This window comes from Rutilus rutilus, assembly GCF_951802725.1.
Source record: "Rutilus rutilus genome assembly, chromosome: 20".
Lineage (NCBI taxonomy): Eukaryota > Metazoa > Chordata > Actinopteri > Cypriniformes > Leuciscidae > Rutilus > Rutilus rutilus.
Window position 1 is genome coordinate 24,011,907 of NC_140225.1, and position 24,407 is coordinate 24,036,313.

The window sequence follows — 24,407 nt, forward strand, 5'->3', positions numbered from 1 at the left end:
GTGTATAGTATGCAATAGTAACTGCAGAGCCACAGACCAGTTGAATGAAAAAAAAGGCAGGGTCTCACGAGATGCGGAGCAACGGTCAGATGTTTGTCTAACGCAGTGTTTCTCAAACTTTTTCAGCCCAAGGACCACTTTATCTTCCAATTTTTTTCTGAGGACCACCTAACAGAATCCCACTCTAACACGCCCCCAAAAACCAACAAAATAGGAAGGATAAGCTAAATTTAAGTTTAATATGCAACTGTTTCAAGTCAAAAACTAATTATTCAAACACAAATGCAATGATATGATCAGAAATGATTATATTAATTTTTATTTCATTTGAAAAGGTAAATGTGAAATGAGTTGCAGCTTAATATGAACAACAAACTGCACATGTGGAAAAAAAAAAAACTGCAATTAAACATACTGTAACAGCCTAGGTCCCACTTAATGTCATTCCAAAGAGCCATTCGTTTAAAACTGAGGTGGTGGGTATAGGAAGTCTATATGGTTGTAACTATGGTAACAATAAAATGCTGAAAAGAATGTTCCCCTTAATGTCCAATATCACTGAAATTACTGGGATTTTACACATGAAACAAAAACTAGTACATTACAAAACTAATAGATCTGTGGATTTTATATTTCGAGATTTCCATCTAAAACTTAACGTGAATATTAATGAGACGGGTGGTGCTGCTTATCACACATCAGTTTCTGAATGTCTGGCTCCAAAGAGGAGAGTTTCAGTCTCATACTAGGCTCCACGTTTAGTCTGTTGCGCTGTTTTGTTTTCAAACCAACCAGTGTGGAAAACCCAACTTCACAGTTGTATGTAGTTGGGAAGGGCATGAGCACTTTGAGGGCAGATTCTGCAAGCTTTGGATGTTCAGGAAGGAGCTGAGCCCAGAAGTCTGTTAAGGGCTGTTGTTTGAATGACATTTTGAGACCTCCATCTGATGCAATGTCCACAAGACTATTGCCTTCCTGTATTGAGAGCTTGGTACATTGCTCAATGATGTCGCCAAACGGATTTCTGATCCACTCAAAGTCCACATCTAGCTCTGGAAAGTATTTCCCCAGCTGCATGTGAAGGCCTTGTAGATGTTCCTTTATGGCTGTGACGGTGTCGTCACCCAAAGTCCGCTAGAGTGGGGAAACAGTCAAATTCACGGCGATCGATACGTGCGCACCAGAGCTTTAATTTGGTGCGGGCCCCTTTAATTTTGTCCTGTACAGTGAAGACTGTGACCGTTTTTCCTTGCAGTGCTAAGTTGAGCGTATTGAGCGTGCTGAAAATATCTGCAAGATAGGCTAGTTTTGAAAGCCACATAAAGTCATGAAGTCGATCATACAGTTCATCAGCTTGGTGCAGAAATAATTTTACTTCATCGCGCAGTTCAAAGAGACGAGACAGGACCTTGCCACGGGACAACCAGCGCACTTCAGTGTGGAACAGAAGTTTTGTGTGCTCACTCCCCATTTCTTCACACAGGACTTTAAAAAGACGCGAGTTGAGGGCCTTGCCTTTGATTGAGTTGACTATTTTAACTGCCTCGTCTAAAACAGTTTTAAGGCAACTTGGCATCTTTTTCACCGCGAGCTGTTCTCTGTGAATGCAGCAATGAGTTGACACAGAGGATGGAGCAACATTACGCACACGCGTTACCAGGCCCTTGTGTTTGGCTGTCATCGCAGTTGCACCATCAGTGCAAACTCCAACACAACATTTCCAGTCAATTTTATTATGCACAATGAAGGCATTTAGTGCATCAAAGATCGCTTCTCCTGTGGTGTTCGTTGGAAGGGATTTACAGAAGAGAAAATCCTCGTGGACTGAGCGCGCATGGATGTATCTCACAAAACACAGAAGATTTGCCTCGTTACCAATGTCCGTGGACTCGTCCAGCTGAAGAGAAAAGAAGGGACTCTGGTGTAATCGTGTGATCAGCTGCTCTTGGACAGTTTCGGACATTGAAGTTATGCGTCGCTGGACAGTGTCATTGGACAGAGGTACTTTGTGCATGTCATCACTAGCTTTCTTCCCTAACATTACGTTTGCCATAACTTCTGCAGCAGGCTTAACTAGAGTCTCTCCAATTGAATGGGGTTTTCCCGTTTTTGCAATGAGTAGAGACACTCTGTATGATGCCTCAGTAGCCTTTGCATTTTCACCGGGCATAAAAAACTGTGAGGTGTTTTTACTCATGTGTCGCTCAAGCTCATCACGTTTTCTCTCAAAAAATGACACTGGTTTATCTGTACATTCTTTGTGCTTAGACTCAAAGTGACGCTTGAGTTTCGATGGTTTCATTGCTTCATTAGCCAATATTTCATAACACAAAACACAGTGAGGTCTAGGATCCTCAAGATCCCCAGTCCAGAAAAATCCAAACTTCATGTACTCATTGTGATATTTTCGCTTAACTTTCTCACATGGTTTTCCACGGTGCGCTAGCTCCGTGGTATGCGGGAGTGTGGTGGCCAGTGGCCGTGACTCGGTATCTTCGGTTCCGGCTTCAGTGGGCCTTTGTGGTGCTGTAGTTTTGCTGCATTCAGTGGACGCTTGATCTTTTCTTTTGACTCCTCTTTGGTTTAGCCACCGATCCATTTTTACGTTATTAAAACAGAATGGCAAGAACTGTTTCGCAAGTACATTAAAAATCTACATAAATAAGTGACGATTTTATAAACACTTGCCTAGTTTAGGTCATCTTTTCACGGACCACTAGGGGGCGATGGCGGACCACTAGTGGTCCGCGGACCACACTTTAAGAATTACTGGTCTAACGGATGTTTACATAGAAAAACAGTTAAAAGCAGCGGAACGTATCGGTTACATATGTAACCCTCGTTCCCTGAAGGAACGAATTCAAACCACGAAGGTCAGAATTCACTGACGTAAGTCTGCTTTGGGCCAATCATAAAGCTCTGTCAGAGAGGTCTATGGTAAGTTCCCTTTCAGTTCAGTCACGTTCGACGTAGTCGGACATACCGACTGATTGGGATCACGCTTAGGGAGCCTGTCATCTTTGAGTATTGATAAAACGAACCAATGCACACATTGGCGTGCGAGCTTTGCATCCACGCTCCGCCCCGCAGCGTGGGTATAAATACTGAAGTGGATGCACGCACCACTTGTTTTCCGCTGAGGAGCCAAGCGGAGCCCGGAGTCAGCGGTAGTCCAGCAATAGTGGCGAGGGGACTACTCCTCCATTCGCTCCTTTAGGGAACGAGGGTTACATACGTAACCGAGATGTTCCCATTCAGTTTGGTCACGTTGGACATAGTCGGACGCACCGACTGACTGGGATTCCCATTAAAACGCCACTAGTGCTGACACCTTCCAGTGCCTAGACAAAAGCCTCCTGACCCGCATTATTGAGGCAGAGATAGGACAGGACTTAGGCCAGGGAAGTCACTACTGTTCCGCAAGACCCACTCAGTCAGACTTGTTAACACTGGGAAAGCGTGCCCTTTCGTTGGAAAGGAAGCCACATCCTGCCTGTAGGGAGGTAACATGTGGAGGATACACATATGGACTGGGCGATTTACCGGGCAGTACAACATATGGAATGTCACTGAGGTGGCTCCAGCCTAAGACAGGGGGAGACACAACCGATCAGTGACGGAAGAGCAGGCTCTGCCAAGGGAAGACACGGGCTCGCTGCAGGGAGCCGTACCGTGGAAGAATACACACATGGGATCGCCGTAGGGATCACAACATATGGACCCAGCCTAGCACAGGTTCCACCAGAGCATACGAGTTTTAGGCCTGGCCTCAGACGCTCTGCCACGTCCGATGCCGAAGGGTGTGGAGGAACTCAACAGAGTTCGGCTAAAGAGGAACTCTACTGGAGCAAGAATGGAACACGTATACAGTCCATAGGAGGGGAATGGCGCAGCAAGCCGACACTTCGAACCGGGCTTACAGTGAAACTGGCTTCATGTGAAGGGAGCCCACGGAAAGCAACCGGCTCGACACATAGGCTATTTTTGTAGCGAATGTGCTCGTGTCGCCCAGCCCGCAGCTCTAAAAACATCTGTCAGCGAGGCACCCTGTGTCAACGCCCAGGAAGGAGCTACACTCTCTCTTTGGAGAGGCTCACTACCCAGGTGGGCACGGTGCACTTTGGGTAAACAAACCAAGATGATGGCAACCACTATCCAGTGGGCCAGCCTCTGCTTGGAAACAGCCTTCCCTTCTGCTGGTCTCCGTAACAGACAAGAGCTGGTCTGAGGTCCTGAGGCTTTGCATTCTGTCCTGTTATAATTGCAAGGAGCGGAAGGGACAGAGAAATCCCAGGGCTGGGTCTGCCTTGTCCGGGGCAGCGCTTGCAGGCTCACCACCTGGTCCTGTTTTAAGGGAGAAGTAGGAACCTTGGGCACATATCCAGGCCGGGGTCTCAGGATATCTTGAGAGTTGGCCGACCCGAATTCCAGGCACGATTCGTCGACCAAAAATGTGTGCAGGTCCCCTACCTTCTTGATAGAGGCAAGCAAGCAGGAGAACTGTTTCTTTAAAAACAGGATTTTTAACTCAGCTGCGTGCAGTGAATCGAGGGGAGGTTTCTGAATGCAGTAGCACCAGAGATAAGTCCCAAGAAGGTATAGAGGGGGCGCAAGGTGGATTCAGTCTCCTTGCTCCCCTCAGGAACCTGAACCTGAGTAGTTTACTCTTTTCCCAGCAACGAGCTGGCGGAGGATCTGCCACTGGCGGCGGGGTGGAGGCAGCAGCGGGCCACCGGGGCAGGATGTGCCGGATGGCCTCCGTCTACACCTGGGCGGCAGATAACTGTTGGGTGCAGTTCTCTACCGCGTCTCCGAACAGCCCAACCTGAGAAATAGTGGAGTCCAGGAACCGAACCTTGTCCGCATCCCCCATATCGACCAGGTTGAGCCAGAGATGGTGCTCCTGAACCACTAAGGCGGACATCGCCAGACCGATTGCGCAAGCCGCAATGGCCATACCCAGAGGGCGAGGTCGGTTGCGGTGCGGAGCTCACCTATGAGCGCACGGTCTGGGCTACCCACGTGCATGTGAATGCCCATGAATGCCATGGCCTGGTAGACCTGTAGCAACGCCATGGCATGCAAAAAGGAAGCGGCCTGCCCACAGGCTTTGTAAGCTCTGCCCGTAAGAACGGACAAGAACTCACAGGTCTTAGAGGGGAGACTAGGATCCCCCGTCCAAGAAGCAGCGGCCGCCGGACACAGGTGCACCTGTGTGGCGACAGACCGCTCCACTGGACGGATTGCCTCGCAACCCTTCACTGCTCCTCTGTCAAGGGTAGTGAGGTGCGAGGAGCTACTCAGGCAGTTTCTGGCAGAGAAAGGTGCCGTCCACGACCTGGTAAGCTCTCCGTGCACTTCGGGAAAGAAAGGCACTGGGGTGGCGGGCTGAGAACCAGCACGGCCCGCCCCGAGAAACCAATCATCCAACCGGGACTGTTCGGGACACGGTGGAAGATTCCAGGCAAGCCCGACAGCCTCGGTGGCCCGTTTCAGCATAGCTGACATCTCTGGATCTGGCTCGGGCAACGTTACATAGAGGAGTGAGGGGCCCACAGGGATTGGTTACCGGGCGGGGAAGCCATCACTATGATCCTCTGATCACCCATCCCACACAGCACCGTAGGGTGGGGCGTGGTAATGGGGACTCCACTTTTGTGGACGAAGGTGAGTCTTGATCTCAACACCACAATAGTCATGTTCTCGCAATGAGAACATGAACTATCCACAAAAGCTGCTTCGGCATGCTGTAACCCAAACACGTGATGCAACTAATGTGACCGTCAGAGGGGGACAGGGAACGATCGCATCCTGAAACGCACGGGTGGAATGACATCTTGAAAAAGACGCAAACGCACCAGTGTTGCTTTTCCAGAAAAATCACAGACACACTCGCTCGTTGAATGAATCAACACTCTTCAGAGACACCGTCATGAAGACTGTTCGGCTCCGAAGCGAAAGACAAGTGGTGCGTGCATCCACTTCTGTATTTATACCCGCGCTGCGGGGCGGAGCGTGGATGGAAAGCTTGCACGCCAATGTGTGCATTGGCTCGTTTTATCAATACTCAAGGATGACAGGCTCCCTAAGCGTGATCCCAATCAGTCGGTATGTCCGACTACGTCGAACATGACCGAACTGAAAGGGAACTTACCATAGACCTCTCTGACAGAGCTTTATGATTAGCCCAAAGCAGATTTACGTCAGTGAATTCTGACCTCTTACATGCTCATACCGGTACTTTTCATTCTTTTTTAACACACATCATCATACCAGTAATTTGATGCTAATTTTAAACTTCTCATACTGGTAAATTGCCAGAACCGATTCAATGGTATTTTTGAAAAGTATTTTTTTATTTACCGTTAATTTACCAGACTGTATGTGTGAAAGGAGCTACTGATGACTGGAGTAATGGCTGCTGAAAATTCAGCTTTGCCATCAAAGGAATGAATTACAATTTAAAATATATTCATTAGAAAACAGTTAGGCCTAATTTTTATTTGTGATAATATTTCACTATATTACTGTTTTTACTGGGGTTTTTTTTATCAGCCTTGATGAGCATAAGAGATTTCTTTCAAAAACAAAAACAAATCTTAGAGATACCAAACTTTTGACCAGTAGTATACAGTATAAATATCAGTATTTAGGCCTTGTGGGAATTTTGTTCACGGTGAGGAGAGGAAGTCTCATGTGAAGTCTCCAGCTCAAACGGGGTTAGCACGGCTGATGTTTTCAATATTGCTAATTTAACTGCTAGTTGCTAGGCAACCATACATCCCTTCCATCCCAAAATTACACAAAATGCAATTAGCCACAGACTCTTCATGCATGCAAAGTTTGGTGAGTGTTAATCATAGGGATCAAATGTTCAGAGTTGTTCAAAGTGAGGAAGAATAATAAAATTAACAGCAGTAGAGAAGCAAAGGGAATATAGAAGATGCTGGATTCCAAATTGTTCAAATAAATGCATTTTTTAAGCTTCACAAAACATATTTATTCAACAGCGTAAATACCACAGTTTCGTTCATAAGCATTGAATCGATGATGACATACACACGCAAATATGGACTAGAACTAAACACTGCTGATGCAATGCAAGCAAATAATGAGGATGAGCAATACTTACTACAATCTCACTACTATATATAGACAGAAAGAGCTTATGTTGAGCTCCAGAACAATCATATTCCTCAAACACAGCATGTTTTAAGAGACTAAGTCTAAAAACACTGACCCTGCTACGAAATATCACTATCTAAAACCGCCCAAATAGTGTTCACAGTAGTGAACAGTAGTGAAAAGATGGCCAAAAAGTTTTCAAACATATAGGCTAGACTTTGGTGTAAATAAGCTTTTTTTAAAAGCACTTAACAGTAATATGTAAACAGTAAACTGTTGTCCAACTGCAATTTCTGTACTTAAAGGTGCATTGCGCAACTTTTCATGTTAAAAATACCCGTTTTCTAACCCATACATGCTTAAACAATTGCCTGATGGGCTGAATGAGCCCTTCTATGATCACTGCGATTGCCTCTATAATCCTGTACAGTAAAATAAATAAGAGGGATTCGGGTCGGAATCTGAGACTGGGCGTGACGTCATGCGCGTTCACGGCACGCTCATATGTCTGGCAGGTTTGTGTATGCGCCGACGCCGCCATTCTCCGTAGAAAATGGATTCTAAGAGACCGGCTTGTAGTTCATTTCAAACACCAACGCAAACTCCACGTAAGATAAAAAAAAAGAGAACTTTTGTCTAGTGCAAACAAAAGGTCCAAATTGGAGTCAGACAGGCGTCGGGGTAAGACGAGAGTAAACATAGGGAAGGCTTTCAACAAATGGAGAGATCTCCGGTCTGCTCTAGGGCTCAAACGGGATCCTCAGTTGGCTTTTTTCTTGATAAAAAGGTAAGATATATCCCATTCTCTAATGTCTGATACGGCCAATAATGACAATAAATGACGATCCATAAAATGTGTAATGCTTTAGCGTAAGCTAGATAAATGTACTATCGGAATAGGTTTTACTAACTTACCATTGTCAGTGATCAGGTTCAGAATGATTGTGATATAAAATGCTGATATATAAGTTAGATACTTAGACACAAATTTTGAGCAAATTACTGCTTAATTACGATGTATTGCTATTGGAATATGCTACTTAGCTGATTAATAAAACAGGCTAAACCCCCGCAAATCTTCGGCGGATTAGCCTGTTTGGCTTTTATGGTAACGTCATAGTGCCACTTGATTGTTTATTACCTTGAGACATTTGGGTGTACTTTGTTGACCGACTGTGTATGGTATGGTGTCATTACTATTTTGAGCTTTTACAAAGTAATAACTTATATTGTTCATGAACGTGTTTCCATAATAATAGTCATAAGTGGATACAGTAAACACATAACACAGTTCAACATGGAGATAGATGGGAATAAAAAACGAAGTTTTCTACTACCCCCATTTTTTCCCTCACACATAAGTGTGTTATTTACTCAATTGCCTTTCCTTTCACATATTTTAAATTACTTGCAGATTTAAAACTTTATTACCTCTGAAGACATTATGATTGTAAACAAAAGATTTGTGCGGCTGATGCTCCTTGGGTTATGACCAGCTCGTGCTCGTGCAAGCGTGCGTGTGCGTGTGCGTGTGGTCCGTGAGCGTGCACACCTCTGGTTGCAGTTTTGCTTGCCGCCAGAGGGGGCGTAGTTCTGCGAAAACTCAGACTCTTGCGCAATGCACCTTTAAAAGGCACCTATTATGCAAAATTCACTTTTACATGATGTTTGCCTTTGTTTTGACACCGGAGCAGGTGTAGACAAGAATGTCTCACAATGAGCTGTTTTGTTATATGTAATAATGAACATAGCAGTCTTCATTTACTCTAATTTTTACTCGAGGATGGATCTATACCAACTGTTTGTGATCCAACTTATAGTCTCCAGGGTGATAGGCCTAAGGCCTAACATTACTGATCACGGCAGTAATGAAAGGGAGTTTCCACTGTTTGTTGTTTTACGGATATAAAGCTTACCAGTTTTTTAAGCAGCCACTGAAAAGGCATAAAGTCTGTAACAAGTGTTTTTGTGTAATTCGCTGAGTATGTTGATGATAATGAAAGGGAGAGAGAGAGTTTATAGATAAGACTTTAATAAGCAAGATGAAATATAAGTTATGACCATAATTAAACTATCTCCATACAGCATATATTCTCTGGCTCTGTGGACATTATTGTCCAACTCCGGGTCGAAATGAACACTGCTACTGAGAGTTTCTGTTTGATATTATCATTCCGTGAGAAGACATTGTCCTGCCACTGAGCGCGAGCTTGTGAGGCTCCGCCCTCTATGCCTGCAGCAGCAGGTAATTTGCATTTAAAGGGATACACACTAAAACGGCGCGTTTTTCTCAGCCCCAAAAAGTGACAATTTAAACATGCTGTAAAAAATGATCTGTTGGGTATTTTGAGCTAAAACTTCACATACACACTCAAAGACATATTTTACATCTTGTGAAAAGGGGCATAATAGGTGCCCTTTAAATATGCTGTAAGATTAAGACATTGTGCTTTAACCTCCATCTAACCAATAATAGTTGTGATAAGAGGTAATTTCTAACAAAGAGTTTTTACCTTTCGATTCTAGTCTGTGAGTAACAATACATTTCTAGCCTTTTTTATTTTTTATTTTTATTATTCAGACATTCCTCTTTACATGCAGTAAGTATCAGCTGTATGCAAAGTGACTCACGTTTGGTTTTCAACCATTGTAAATGGGTAAAATTCAACAATTTGGACACAGAGTTGCAATAAGATCCCATATGAGATAGAACCATAAAGGGCCTTGAAAATGAAGTATTCAAAAGAAAAGTTTAAGAACCAGAATCTAAAATCATTTTGAGATATAATTAATACTTTTTTAATTGCAGGCACGCAAACTTTGGAAAAACGTCTCGGGTTACGTATGTAACCCTTGTTCCCTGAGAAAGGGAACGAGACACTGCGTCGGTGACGACACTAGGGGAACGCCCTTCAGCGTAGCACGTCTGAATTCATGAATGAAACCGAATCCAATCCTATTGGCGTTGCGTGATGACGTAGTGTGTGACGGCATCTACGGATGTGTACAAAAGCACGCCGGCACACAGAAATGTCAGCTTTTGCTATGAAGCAAGTGCTCCAGGCGGGGTGAGGTGTGGCGAACCGACGCAGTGTCTCGTTCCCTTTCTCAGGGAACAAGGGTTACATACGTAACCCGAGACGTTCCCTTTCGAGGGAACTCGAACTGCGTCGGTGACGACACTAGGGGAACGAGATACCCACTATACCACAACGAACCCCGCTCATCCTAGTGTGAAGCTGTCTTCAAGCGCACTTAGGACGAAAGCACTCGTGCACCGGGTGTAGAGGGAAGGTCCAGACTGTAAAACCTCATGAATGTGTGCGGAGTGGCCCAGCCAGCCGCCTCACATATGTCATGGATAGAAACCCCTGAAAGGAGGGCTCTAGAGGACGCCATGCCTCTGGTGGAGTGAGCTCTCACGGCCTTAGGTGAAGGCAATTTGCGCACCTGATAGGCCAGGGAAATAGTCTGAACGATCCAGTTACTGATGGTCTGTTTAGAGGTGGGAAGCCCCTTCTTGGGCGACCCAAAACACACCAGCAACTGGTCTGACTTCCGCCATGAGGAGGACCTCTGAATATAACACTGAAGGTGCTCTGACAGGGCAGAGCAGATGAAGTCTCTCCTCATCCGCCGTCACGTGAGGTGGAGGATGAAATGCCTGCAGAACCATAGGCCGTGCCACATTAGATGGCACCTTGGGCAAATAGCCGGGCCTGGGATGTAAGATGGCCTTAATGTTGCCTGGAGCAAACTCCAAGCACCCATAGGAAATAGAGAGCACCCGGAGATCTCCTACCCTCCTCAGAGAAGTAATGGCCAACAAAAAGACCACCTTAAACGAAAGGTTCTTGGCCTCAGCCGACTCCAGTGGTTCGAAGGGAGCCTCGGCCAGCCCTTCGAGAACCACTGCCAGGTCCCAAGAGGGAACTCTGGCGCGAGTCGCAGGTCTCATCCTCCAGGCTCCACGTAGGAAGCGTACGACCAAGTGATGCCTCCCCAGCGGGCCATCACTCAGAGGAGCGTGGAAAGCCGCAATGGCAGCCACATAAACCTTGAGTGTGGACGGGGTAAGCCCGGCAGAAAAGCGGTCTTGGAGAAACTCCAGTACTGAAGCCACTGGGCAGTTAACTGGGTCCAAGTCACGCTCTCTGCACCAAACGGAAAATACATTCCACTTAAGGCCGTATAACTTCCTCGTGGAGGGAGCTCTGGAAGTTAATATGGTTTCGACCACTCCAGCTGACAGGCCGGCTTCTAGGTACTGTGCCCCCTCAGGGGCCAGACCCACAGTTTCCACAGCTTGGGTCGAGGGTGGAGAACTGAGCCCTCCGCCTGGGACAGCAAGTCCCTCCTCAGAGGGATCTGCCATGGCGGGCCTGCCAGGAGTGAAATGATGTCCGAAAACCATACTCGGGCCGGCCAAAACGGGGCTACTAAAAGTAGACTGACTCTGTCTCGACGGACCCTTTCCAGAACTGCTGGGAGCAGAGCGATCGGGGGAAATGCGTACAGACGCAGCCTCGGCCACGTCTGCATCATGGCGTCCAGCCCCAGCGGAGATGGATGCCTGAGAGAAAACCACAGTGGACAGTGGGACGTCTCTTGAGATGCGAAAAAATCCACTTCCACTGGGCCAAATCTCACGCACATGGCTTCCACCACCTCTAGGTGGAGTCGCCACTCCCCGGGCCTCAGCCCCTGCCTCGACAGGACGTCTGCTCCCTGATTCTGGTCCCCCGGGACATACATCGCCCTGAGAGACGATAGTCTCCGCTGGGACCACAGGAGGATCTGATGCGCCAGTCTGCACAGAGGGCGCAACCTCAGACCCCCCTGGCGGTTCAAATAAGACACCACCGACATGTTGTCGGTTCTTACAAGGACATGGCGACCATGGAGGTCTGGCAGGAAGCTCCTCAAAACGCGGAACACCGCCAACATTTCTAGGCAATTTATGTACCAAGAGGAATGATGGTCCTGCCAGAGGCCTCTCGTAAAACGGCCGTCCATGACCGCGCCCCAGCCCGCGAGGGAGGCGTCTGTCGAAATAGATACTCGGCGACATAACGCTCCCAAATTGGGACCCTGGGACAAGAACCAAGGCTTCTTCCAAATTGACAGGGAACGAAGGCATCTGTGCGTAACCCTTATCAAGCGGAATGGGTTTCCCCTCGGGGAAAACCCCTTGGTTCTCAACCACCACTGCAAAGCTCTCATGTGTAGCAGGCCAGAAGGTATCACGCTGGACGCTTCTGCCATGAGACCCAACACTCTCTGAAAGTGTTTGACAGTGACGGCCTGGCCTAGCTTCAACCTGGACACTGTGGTCAGGATAGACTCGATCCGAGCAGGAGACAACTGAGCCCGCATCGTGACCGAGTCCCACACCACTCCCAGGAACGTGGTTCTCTGGGCTGGTGTCAACACGCTCTTCTTCGTGTTGAGTCTTAACCCCAGGCTCTGGATGCGGGCGAGGACGACATCTCGATGCCGAATCGCCAGCTCTCGCGACTGGGCCAATATTAACCAGTCGTCGATGTAATTGAGCACCCTGATGCCCTCGAGCCTCAGGGGTGCTAGAGCTGCATCCATACACTTGGTAAATGTGCGAGGGGAGAGTGCTAGGCCGAACGGAAGAACCCGATATTGGTAAGCTTCGCCCCCGAAAGCAAACCTCAGGAACTTCCTGTGAGATGGAAGGATGGAGATGTGGAAGTAGGCGTCTTTTAGATCTATCGTGACAAACCAATCCTCGGATTGAATTTGACTCACGATGATGGGAATAGTGAGCATCTTGAACCTGAACCTCCTCAGAGACCGATTCAAGTGCCTCAGATCTAAAAGTGGACGCAACCCTCCATCCTTCTTCGGAACTATGAAGTACCGGCTGTAGAATCCGGACTCCCTGACTGGTGGGGGAACATGCTCTATGGCCCCTTTTGCCAGCAGCGAGTAAACTTCCTGTTCTAACACCAGACCCTGCTCTGGGTCTACTGCAGTCCAAACCACCCCGTTGATACTTACCTCTTTTTTGGTGGGCAGCCTGGAACTGCAGCCTGTACCCTATTTCTACAGTGCGCAGGACCCATGGAGAAATATTGGGGAGACGTTGCCATGCCTCGACAAAAATTCAGCAAGGGAACCAGCCCCTAAGGGTTGGTGTCAAGTGTCTTGTGAGAGCCCTTGACGATACCCTGAAGCGGAGGACCGGCAGGGAATAATCGAAAACGACTCTCGGTGTGCGGACGCCAGCGCTGCCCGGCCGCAAGCTCTTGGGGCAGACAGAGCAGCGTGCGTTCGCTGGAAACTGATGTGTCCCGAAGCGCAATTAGCGGCGGGATGCTGACACTAGTTTCCTGAGGGCCCGGTGAGAGGGAGGATCTCGATCGCTCTCTTTTTGGGGGGGCCAGCCCTCCAAGGTCTCACATAAGTTAGGACCTCTCTCCCGACACCTTCCTGGCCTGAAGGACAGTCCTCAGATCCGTCTTCTCAGGAGGCTTGGGCGAGAGCGCCGCCTAGAGTCCCAAGCTCAGCTTTTGCTTTTTTTTTTTTTTTTTTTGAGGGGGACTTCTAGAAGCGACACTCTCCTTCAGATATTAGGCTGAATTCAAATATCTAACCAAGTTCTAAAGTCAGATAATATTTTAATTATTTTAATTCCTCAGAATTAAATGTAGCCATAAACACTGGATAGTGCACCAGAATACTGTTTAAATACTTATTTATACGATCTACTACACGCTGCCTCGGCAAACGCGAGCCGTTACAAATTGGCTTTCATCCCTCGAGAAGAAAGTCAACAGGCGCGAGGCTGAAACACCCGAAACGCACGACTGTGTGCGGCGAGTTATTTCACAATGAACAGCCTGCCAGCACCCTCAGGAGCTGACTGTGAATGCCTCGCACCCAAACAGTATTATTTCCCAGATCGCGTGTGTCCCTTTTATTGCAGACCCTTAACGCGCTGTCTCAACAAACGCGAGATTCGAGTGGTTCACAATAAATTTGGCTTTCATCTCTCGAGAAGAACGTCAACAGGCGCGGCTGAGAGACCCGAAACGCACTGTGTGCGGCGAGTTATGACTACATGCCTATATCTTTATTGCAAACTGCAAATAGACTCGTAATCAACGCGCGCCTCGGCAAACGCGAGATTCGAGCTACTAGATTCTGTATTGCAATGCAGACATTCAATCTACGCGCTGCCTCGGCAAACGCGAGATGTCAGTCATAGAATCGTATAGCAAACTGCAAAGTACACTCGTAATCAACGCGCTGCCTCAGCAAACGCGAGATCCGAGCTACTAGATTCTGTATTGCAAAGCAGACCTTAAATCTACGCGTTGCCTCGACAAACGCGAGATCCCAGCCACAGAATCTTATTGCAAAGCACACTCGTAATCAACGCGCTGCCTCGGCAAACGCGAGATCCGAGTTACTAGATTCTGTATTGAAATGCAGAGTTAAAATCTACGCGCTGCCTCGGCAAACACGAGATCCAAGCCACAGAATCTTATTGCAGAGTAGACTCGTAATCTACGCGCTGCCTCAGCAAACGCGAAATCCGAGCCCCTATTCTATTTTGCAATGCAGACTTTACAGAACATACAACACCAAATAGGACAGAATTGTTTCACACACACAGAGCGCTTGCTGAATAGCAAAAAGCTGACATTTCTGTGTGCCGGCGTGCTTTTGTACACATCCGTAGATGCCGTCACACACTACGTCATCACGCAACGCCAATAGGATTGGATTCGGTTTCATTCATGAATTCAGACGTGCTACGCTGAAGGGCGTTCCCCTAGTGTCGTCACCGACGCAGTTCGAGTTCCCTCGAAAGGGAACAATATTTATTTCACTCAGACAGGTAGGTTCTATGCAAATGTTTAGACAGAAAAAAAAAACGAAAATACATTTCTAATTATTTAGTCACATTATTTGATTTTCAGCTTTTCCTCTTTGAAAAAAAAAAAAAATTATAACAAATAAATGTTGCAAATGTCAGCTGTATGCAAAGTGATCCACATTTGACTTTTGAAGTTTTTCAAAAAACAAAATATAAAAGGATATTAAGATATATTTAATAATTTTTGTCTTACAGGCATGCAAACTGCAGTAAAAAAACACAAGAAGTGCTTTTTTTCCCATTTTGAACTGTCACCGTTAACATATAACGCAATAAAGATAGCTAAACTCAAAAGATTTTACAAATAGTCCTGTGTAAAAATAAAATAGTGATGCTGCCATCTTTCTAAAGTAATTTTACCTCCCTGTAATTTGACTCCAAATCTCAGGTGAGATTTAGCTGTAGTTTATATGAATGTTTAATTTCGTACTAAGTGTTTCCCCAGTAGAAGAGAAATTATCTGTGTGCTTTTACACTGATAATAGTCAAACCCTGATCTAAACTTAAATTGACCAGTAAATTGACTCTGATATTTTTCAAAGAGCTGAGCCTGCCCTGAACTGAAATCCTTGCCACACAGAACCTGGGGTCAGACGGACTCTAATATTTCAGATGCCTTGAGATATATTTAAAATAGGTCACTTTTGATGACCAGATATAACGTCTATGATGCAGGGATCAAAGTACAGCCAGAAGCCAGGCCAAATGTATTACCACAGCAACTGTGCTCTGATTTCAGTCCAAACATACAGAGGCCTTAAATGAAGAGGAACGTCTCTGATATGGGATCTATTTAAGTATTTCTCATATACGGCAGAACATAGACTGCCGAGATCTTGGTGCATTTGAATTGATCCAAAATGTCAAGTGTTTATATAATCTCATCCTGACTCTTTTCCTTTTCCTCCCACAAGCAATTTCTCTCTGTCTCTCTTACCCATCTAGTGTGTACTTTACAAGCAGCTCCGTATTCCTTCCGAAATGAAGCCACTTTGAACAAAACAAGAAAATAACACCACTACAGTATGTTTCTCTAGCATTAAGCTCATACAACATTGCCCATGGTTTTGTCATCTGAGACATTTTTCAATGAATGACAAAATGATCAGTTTTTTTAAACAAAACAGACTACCTCAAACAAGAAAAGTTCAATTAAAATGCAGTAGGGTTTGTGTGTCTGCTTTAAATGCAAAACTCCCTTCTAGTTTACTTGGCTTACCATCATAAACGTGCCCAAGTGTTTCTGACATCAATAAAATGCACAATCCATGATGCATTAAGCTATAAGCATAAGCTCTGTGGCTTCTTCTGTTCCACCACACATTATCAAATCTTTATAAATTTGCAGATTAAATTGAACATATCAATAATAGCACTTTATAAAACTTTTGTGTCTAAGTAATTTCAGTTACATTAAAAAATACATCCACAGGACTCATCAATAAGGATTAAACAATTGGATTTCTTTGACATTTATAGGTATATTGATGAGATGAGTGGTATATTGAGTTTGTATGATATATCGATATATATTTTTGTCCGAGGTGGTGCCAGGTGCCAGAGGACTGAGGTGGAGCCGGTGTGACTGAAGACCAGGGAAGAGATGCAGGGGAGACGGAGCCTGTAGGAACTGAAGAGGTCAAGGGACGAAGCATAGATGAAGACCCATAAGTCCATGGCAAAGGCAGAGATGTGTACTCAACGTACTCTGTAGGCCGCAACGGAGCCGTAGCATCAATCCCCATGGTGGAACTAAGGTACAGGAGGGCTGAGGTGGAGCTGGAGCGACTGAGGGCCGAGGTTGAGCAGGAAGGTGGGCGGAGGTAACATCCGACCGAGGTGAAGCCGGAGGGTCGAGTGAGCCCGGTGGAGCTGTAAAGCCTATGATCCCTGGAGGAGTCAAGATGGGAGGAGCCAAGGAGGAGGATTCTGGGCGACGGGCCAAGGTGGAGTGGCAGGAACAGCGGCTAATCCCCTTAACCGGGCGGAGCTGAAGACTGGAAGACCCAAGGCAGATCCACACAGATAGAAGACGTGGTTCTGAAGGGAACTAGCAGAGGCGGGGCTGAGGAACTGGCTGATTTTGAATGAGGAGGCAGGAGAGGGAGGTTGGGAGGGAAATCTAGGAACACACGAGACTCTGAGCTGGGTGGAACCAGCGGGGCCACTGGAGATTTCATGCTGGGCGGGACAAGCGAGGATAAGAGACTGGAATCTGGAAATTTCCTCAATCAAATTCTCAAAACATCCAGCCGAATTTAATATCAGCTCACCCTCGGTGGTGGGAATGTGGGCGGGGTTTTCCTCCATTGCCTCATACTCTAATAGCATCCCCACTGTGACGCACGGTGCTACCGACTAATACACCATGTCAGACGTTTGTCGAGGCTCAGGCTCCGGGGCGATGTTTGGCTCAGTCCTTTTGGTAGGTCGGTAGGTCCAGTTCATTAATCGCGGCAGGCTCAATTCCTCTGTCTGCGGTGGGCTCTGGCATTGTGTCCGTGCAGCGGGATGGTGGCTGGCTGTTCTCTGGGTCGCAGGCTGTAGAGGAAATTCATCCAAGCTGGAGCAATCAGACCAAATACTCCAGTAGTGGTCTTTGTCCAGGAAGGAGGAGGAGATGCACAGCTGGTGAGTCCATGTTTAAAAATTTTAAATATACTCAATATGAGGGTCCTGTATTCTGTTATGGTCTCACTGTTTAGATCGCACAATGAATGAGATTCAGAGGAATAAACAGTCTTTAATGATATATCCGGAGGGAATCTCAAGAGAAAACAACCAAACAAACATTGATGATACAGGACAAAGAACTAGAGAGAACTCAGGACTTATAGACGGGTGATGATTAACGTAACTTAGGAACACGTGCAAACTCAGTTATTTACCATGGAAACAAAATAGGAAAGGGAACACAGGCAAAACAGGAACAGAACAACAAAACCAAAACAGAACTACATTTGACAGTAAAATCTGCAATATTGTCAAATATTATTAAAATATAAATAACCATTTTTTTATTTTAATATAATTTAAAATATAACGTATTCATGTCATGCAAATGTGGTGCTCAAGAAACATTTCTTATTCTAATGCAGCAGTTGTTCAGCTTAATATTTTTGTGGAAACATTTTGGTGAATAGAAAGTTTAAAAGAACAGCATTTATTTCAAATATATATTTTCGTAACAATGTAAAAGTCTTCTTGCTGAATGAAAGAAGAAAGAAAAAGTTACTTCCTCAATCTTTTGAATGGCATAGTATACTTGTTAAATATATAATAATAAATAGACCTACTATATACATTATTAATACTATATATTTATTATAATAAATAATACTATTATTATTAAACAATTATTTTAAAATCAAATATATAAACATTTCATTTAATTACTTACAAAACATGTTGAAACCATTGAAAACATTGGCAGGACAAGAAAAACTCTGAACTGAATTCTTACTGTTGAGTATTGATGCATAATGAAACATGCCAGACATCCGAAATTATGCAAACATTTAGTTTTTTTTTGTCAAACTGGAAGAGGCTTGCAATAAAATATTCACTAAAACAGAATTAATATCACCTGAATAATATGCAGGTGAATTTGTCTGTCTCTTTTGCTTTTTGTATCACTGCCACAACATAACACTTGTTCCTGTTTTGCTTAAGTGACCCAGAGGATCCCTTTGGCTGTTTTGTCTCATCACAGTCCGCTAGAGCGAGAAACTAAAAACAGACTAATTATTTAAACACATAAGTAGGCAGAGCAAAATATCCATTTAACTGCTCACTTTTACTGCAACTACATTTCCCAGCAGGCCTCTGCCTCGATGCACTTTCCTGAGCCAACACACGAATGCTGAACAAACTCTTTGACCCACAGAATGGGCAGGGGGGAGGGAGGGAGGGAGAAGGGGAATGAAGAGAGAAAAGGATGGAAGGAGGAAACAGAGAGTAAATTCGGATGTAGCAGCCAACACCTGTCGCATCAGCAAACAGGCAGTGTTGTCAAATGCTCTGTTGAGCGCTACAGCGGCGAGTGGCTCCTTTATAAACGCATGACGAGGTGTAGCATCACCTGCACGCAGATACAGTATGTGATAAACGGCCCCAGCGTGCCTCCGACACAAAAACACCATCTGTGGCTCCAGCGAGAGCACACTAACACGCACCATTTCAGCATAGAAACCAACAGGTAACTGCCTATTGAGCTTTAGACAACAGCATGACGTCTGGGAAGTTTGAGACTGAACATTGGAAAAATTCACTTTTAAGTCACAGTAGATCAATTATACCAGAAGTTACCAATCTTTTTATCAATTGAACCCAATGTTTGGCAGGTTGACACAGGCAGCCCCTGCTGGTAGATATCATAACTACACTTTTCTGGGGCAAAAAGCATCTTTCTCTATTGATTTTTTGCAAGCAACAACACACTTGAATTATATATATATATATTTTTAATGTTTTTTATTTATTTATTTTGTTAAAGCTCTTAAAAGCATGAAATTGACTTTTAATGTTACCTGTCTGCTGCAGTTGAAATCACAGCTCAGGATAATCACTAGTGAAGGGTTTGGGACTGTGGACTTTTTTTTTTCTTTTCTTTTTTACCATTTGTCTGATGAAAATCCATTTGAAAAGTAACAGCTCATCTCTCTGCAATATGCCACAGGATTTGAGGTATTATGTAGCCTGGGCTTCTCCATGCTGCCTTGCGCGCAGCGCGATTTTATTCACGCTGCTAGGCAGCCTGGACACCATGGACCAGATTTTCCCCTCAAAAAGGGAACCAATCACAGAACGGGGAGGGAGCAGCAAGACGATGACGACGTCTATGCGACACACCGAAGCAGTTTGTTTATCTATGGATCCAACATGGCATCAGATGCGAAGTTACCTTTCGATGCAGCCTTAGATAGTGTTCTAAGTAGTTTAGAACGCAAGTTTATTTCGTCTTCTTCCTCGTCGAATTTCTGTCGCTCTACATACGTCATCTGGTATAATTGAAACGATTGGCTATGAGCTACGTACAGGCGCATTTGATAGACATTCGTAGCGCCCAATAAACGGCTCTGGGCATTCGTAAACCACGCCTCAAATACGAGAAAATGACCATGTGGTTCCCAGACCACGTCTCAATGAGAAGAGGTCTGACGTTAGCCAGGCTAGGTATTATGCATGTCCAAAAATTTTTTTTGTCTATGTACGATCAATGTAATTTTACATATTAAAATCTTTACACTACCAAAATACCCAAAAAATTTATTCAGCGAGGATACATTAATTGATCAAAAGTGACAGTAAAGACAACTATTTTAAATTACACATAAATGCTGTTCTTTTGAACTTTCTTTTCATCAAAATAACATAGTAAAATGTATAATGGTTTCCGCAAAAATATTAAGCAGCGCAACTGTTTTAACTGTGATAATAATTATAAATGTTTATTGAGCATCAAATTAGCATATTATAATGATTTCTGAAGGATCATGTGACACCGAAGACTGGCGTAATGATGCTGAAAATTCAGCTTTGCCATCACTGGAATAAATTAGCCTATATTTTAAAATATAGAAAACAGTCGTTTTAATTTGTTAAAATTAAAATGTATTATTAAATCATTATTTTGTAAAACATATTTCACAATATTACAGTTTTTACTGTATTTTTGGTCAAATAAATGCAGCCTTGTTTCTGATACTATTTTCACCTTAGTGTATTGTAATATATTATGAAAAAAAAAAACACACAAAAAAACAGTCATAAATGGATGCTGCCTTATTTATACTTGTCCCCATCCCTAAAGCCCTCCCATACACCTACTCTTGACCCTACCCGTTAAACACTTTATTACCACTATTAAATACCCGTTATGCACCTCATGCCCACATTTCAAATATTTCCTTAATATTTATCTAAAATAAACTCCAAGCTGAAGTTAATGTAAATAGCCTCTGCCAACAAGGAGTAATGTAAAGAATATTTTGACATTTATATCACAATCTCCATGAACCTCTAGGGCTTTATGAACCCCCAGCTGGGAAATCCTGAATCACACCACAGAAAATCAAATTAACTTCATAATCAAACGCATGTCAAAATTTGATCAACAGCAGACCAGATCACAGAAAGCAGCATGCTTCAGATTCATCATGAGGAGATAAGTAAGCACAGATACTTACCATTTGGACTTTCCTCATCAATGGTGACAATAGTGGCAGGTGGACCCGACCGTGACAACTTACACTCTGCCAGAAACAGAAAGAGACAGAAAGAGAGTCAGCCTCAAATCTGCCATTATACCTTTATCACAACACATCACTCTCAAATCTCACTCACATGAGGTTACATCTAGTTTATGAACAGCCAACACTAGTGTTAAATGATTTTACTGGGTGAATGTCAAAGAAAGAAAAGAGAGAAGCCTGTCAAATTGGCTTCATGATGTGATAGAGGAAAGAAAGGAGTCTTACCCTCATAGTGCCAGTCTGAGGGGCGTTAGTGTCAGCAGCAGTGAGAAGAGAAAAGAAGAGAAGAAAAGGAAAGATACATATGAGAAGAAAGACAGCAAGAGAAAGGAAAACAGAGACTAATGTACAGTACAGGGCTGTGTGCAATTCATAACTGAACTGGGAATACCTTCTAAATACAAACCCAATTCCTAAATTTGAGAATTAAAATGAAATGAAATTCAAAGATTTTAGTAATGCAGTTCCTAGTTTTAAAGTCACATTCTATAAAAGCCTCTGCTAAAAGACAATGTAAATGTATTTCATTTTTAGCATGAATATATATATTTGCGATCATAGATATATCATATTGGTTATAACATGAGGTATGATATATATATATATATATATATATATACATACATACACAGTAGTGGCCAAAAGGGTTGTCCGACTTAGGAAATTTGGATGAAATTTTTTATTCAAACTTTAAATTATATATTTATTAATATATTTTGTATGCATGTTGTGAAGTTGTGCCTGGAGTGTAAAACTAATGCACGCGTTCCACGTCCAAACTGTATCATTTGTCATGATTCAATAAAACATACAGAATTGTGTGGACGCCATTTTTGGCCAAGTGTTCATACCAATCTTGCACTCATTGTTCTCAGCCTATAATTCAATAAATCACTATGTGACAAGTATTAGCTTGTTATAAAATATTATGTTGTGGATTTTAGAAAAAATGGTTCTGCAACCAAGGAGGATATTCTTAAAATGGCTACCTGGTCAAAAAATCTGGTCAACATTTGTGGATATTTCTCATGTGCAGCGTGGCCAACATTTAGCTGTGCTTTATGACAAAATTAAAATAGCTAAGTTTTCATGATAGCATTTAAATTATTTCACAGTACTGAACTGAAAGTACAATGCAAACTTAATGCATATTCTAAATATCAAATTACTTTGTCAAAAAACCTGCTGAACAACTGAAATCTCTCTGTGACTACATTCAGTTTCTTTGAATTGTAATTCAGTAAATTTCTCCTCCTGCATTCTATGTGGATGTCAGACTCAAGAATTGAAAAAGAGCCATTTTGAGCCTCGGTACAGTAGCAGCCATTTTTTTACTGACCATGATACAGCAGTCTCACACACATACATCAACGATGTCATCCACACATCAATTAGCTTTAAGTGTCTGAGACGAATCACCTTACACTCTGAGTCATGAGGGCAAGAGATGCCAGAGGATACACACACAGCAGATACTATTCCCCCTTTACCGTATGTCGCCTAACTCTTCTTACGCAACTAAGCACCAGTTGGCAGGTGAGAAGCAGGAGATTTTCTTCCCATTAATTATTGATCACCTCAGGCTTTTATCCTGATCAACTAAGGGTGTGAATACATTTTAATTTAGTTGTACGTGTGTATAATGATAATAAAAGGCATTCATGAGTGAGTGAGTGAGTGAGTGAGTCAGCAGGGAATTGATTCAATTCACTGGCTTTAAATTCGATTCAAAAGCTGTTTTTGTCAGTCAGAATGACGCGATTTTAACTCAGAATACTGATTCAATTCAGTGACCTAAAATTATAGTAAATAATTTTGAGTTCAGAATGTAACCATGTGGTAATCTATCATGATAAAACCGATCAGGTTACAACCTCATTATCTGTTACCCAAATAAAGGTAAATGTTGTCAGCATTACTGGAAAACCAGACAAGTTGCAGAAGATGTAGATTCTGTTACAGCCATTTGGGCAGACACAGTGAAATTCTGTATCCTGCTGGTCCATTTCAGTAAACCAAATGGCTCATGAGGCTTCACTGCACTGCCTGCTTGGGGGAACATACATACTGACAAAATATATACCCTGAATGCACTGTAAGTTGCTTTAGAAAATTGCTTCTAGGAAATGTATAAATTGAAATGTTTGCACTCAGTTGGAATGATATGCTGCAGTGCACTCAAAATTAAAGGGATAGTTCACCAAATAAAAAATAAAAAATGATCCCATGATTTACTCACCCTCAAGCCATCCTAGGTGTATGTGACTATCTTATTTCAGACAAACACAAACGGAGTTATATTAAAAAAAATACATCCTAGCTCTTACCAAGCTTTATGGTAGTGAATAGCGATCCAGATCCAAAAGTCCAAAAAAGTGCATCCATCAGTCATAAAAGTAATCCATACGACTCCAGGGGTTTAATAAAGGCCTTCTGAAGCAAAGCGATGGGTTTTTGTAAGAAAAATATCCATATTTAAAACTTTATAGGCATTTACGGCATATGGCGTAGGATGTAGGAGTAGCGTAAGCTTTGACGCCTCTCGTGGTTTAAACAAATAGGGCTGGGCAACAAACTCAAGCTCTCAAGCAAAGTTCTTTTATATCGAAATCCTTCGACATTTCTTTTTTAAGAAATTTCGTTTTAGACTTCTAATTTATGACCGGTGTTTTGTTTTCCTCTATCCTCTGCTCTTCCCCATTCGTCAATACGTTATGCGTCAGGTATGGGGTTACTCTTTCGCCATAAATCGATGCGTACAGCCGTCTGTCGGAAGCTAGTTATTTTAGTTTTTGCAGTTTTAAATATAGATATTTTTCTTACACAAATGCATCGCTTCACTTCAGAAGGCCTTTATTAACCCCCCGGAGCCGTGTGGAGTACTGTTATGATGGATGGATGGATGCACTTTTTTGGGCTTCAAAATCATGTCCCCTATTCACTGCCATTATAAAGCTTGGAAGAGCCAGGACATTTTTTTTTTATATATATATCTGTATTCATCTAAAAGAAGAAAGTCATATACACCATGGCTTGAGGGTGAGTAAATCATGGGCTAATTTTCATTTTTGGGTGAACTATCCCTTTAAAGAGATCATATCATGAAAAGCCAA

At 43.7% G+C, this 24,407-nt stretch overlaps 1 protein-coding gene across 1 annotated transcript in view; it reads right to left on the reverse strand.

Annotated features, from left to right (window-relative positions):
* pcdh15a (protocadherin-related 15a) overlaps positions 1–24,407 on the reverse strand; it is a 254,858-nt gene that overhangs the window by 183,406 nt on the left and 47,045 nt on the right. Inside the window, 2 exon segments of the mRNA XM_084392191.1 lie at positions 21,229–21,294; positions 21,520–21,534. Of these exon segments, the coding sequence (XP_084248317.1) occupies positions 21,229–21,294; positions 21,520–21,534 (81 nt within the window).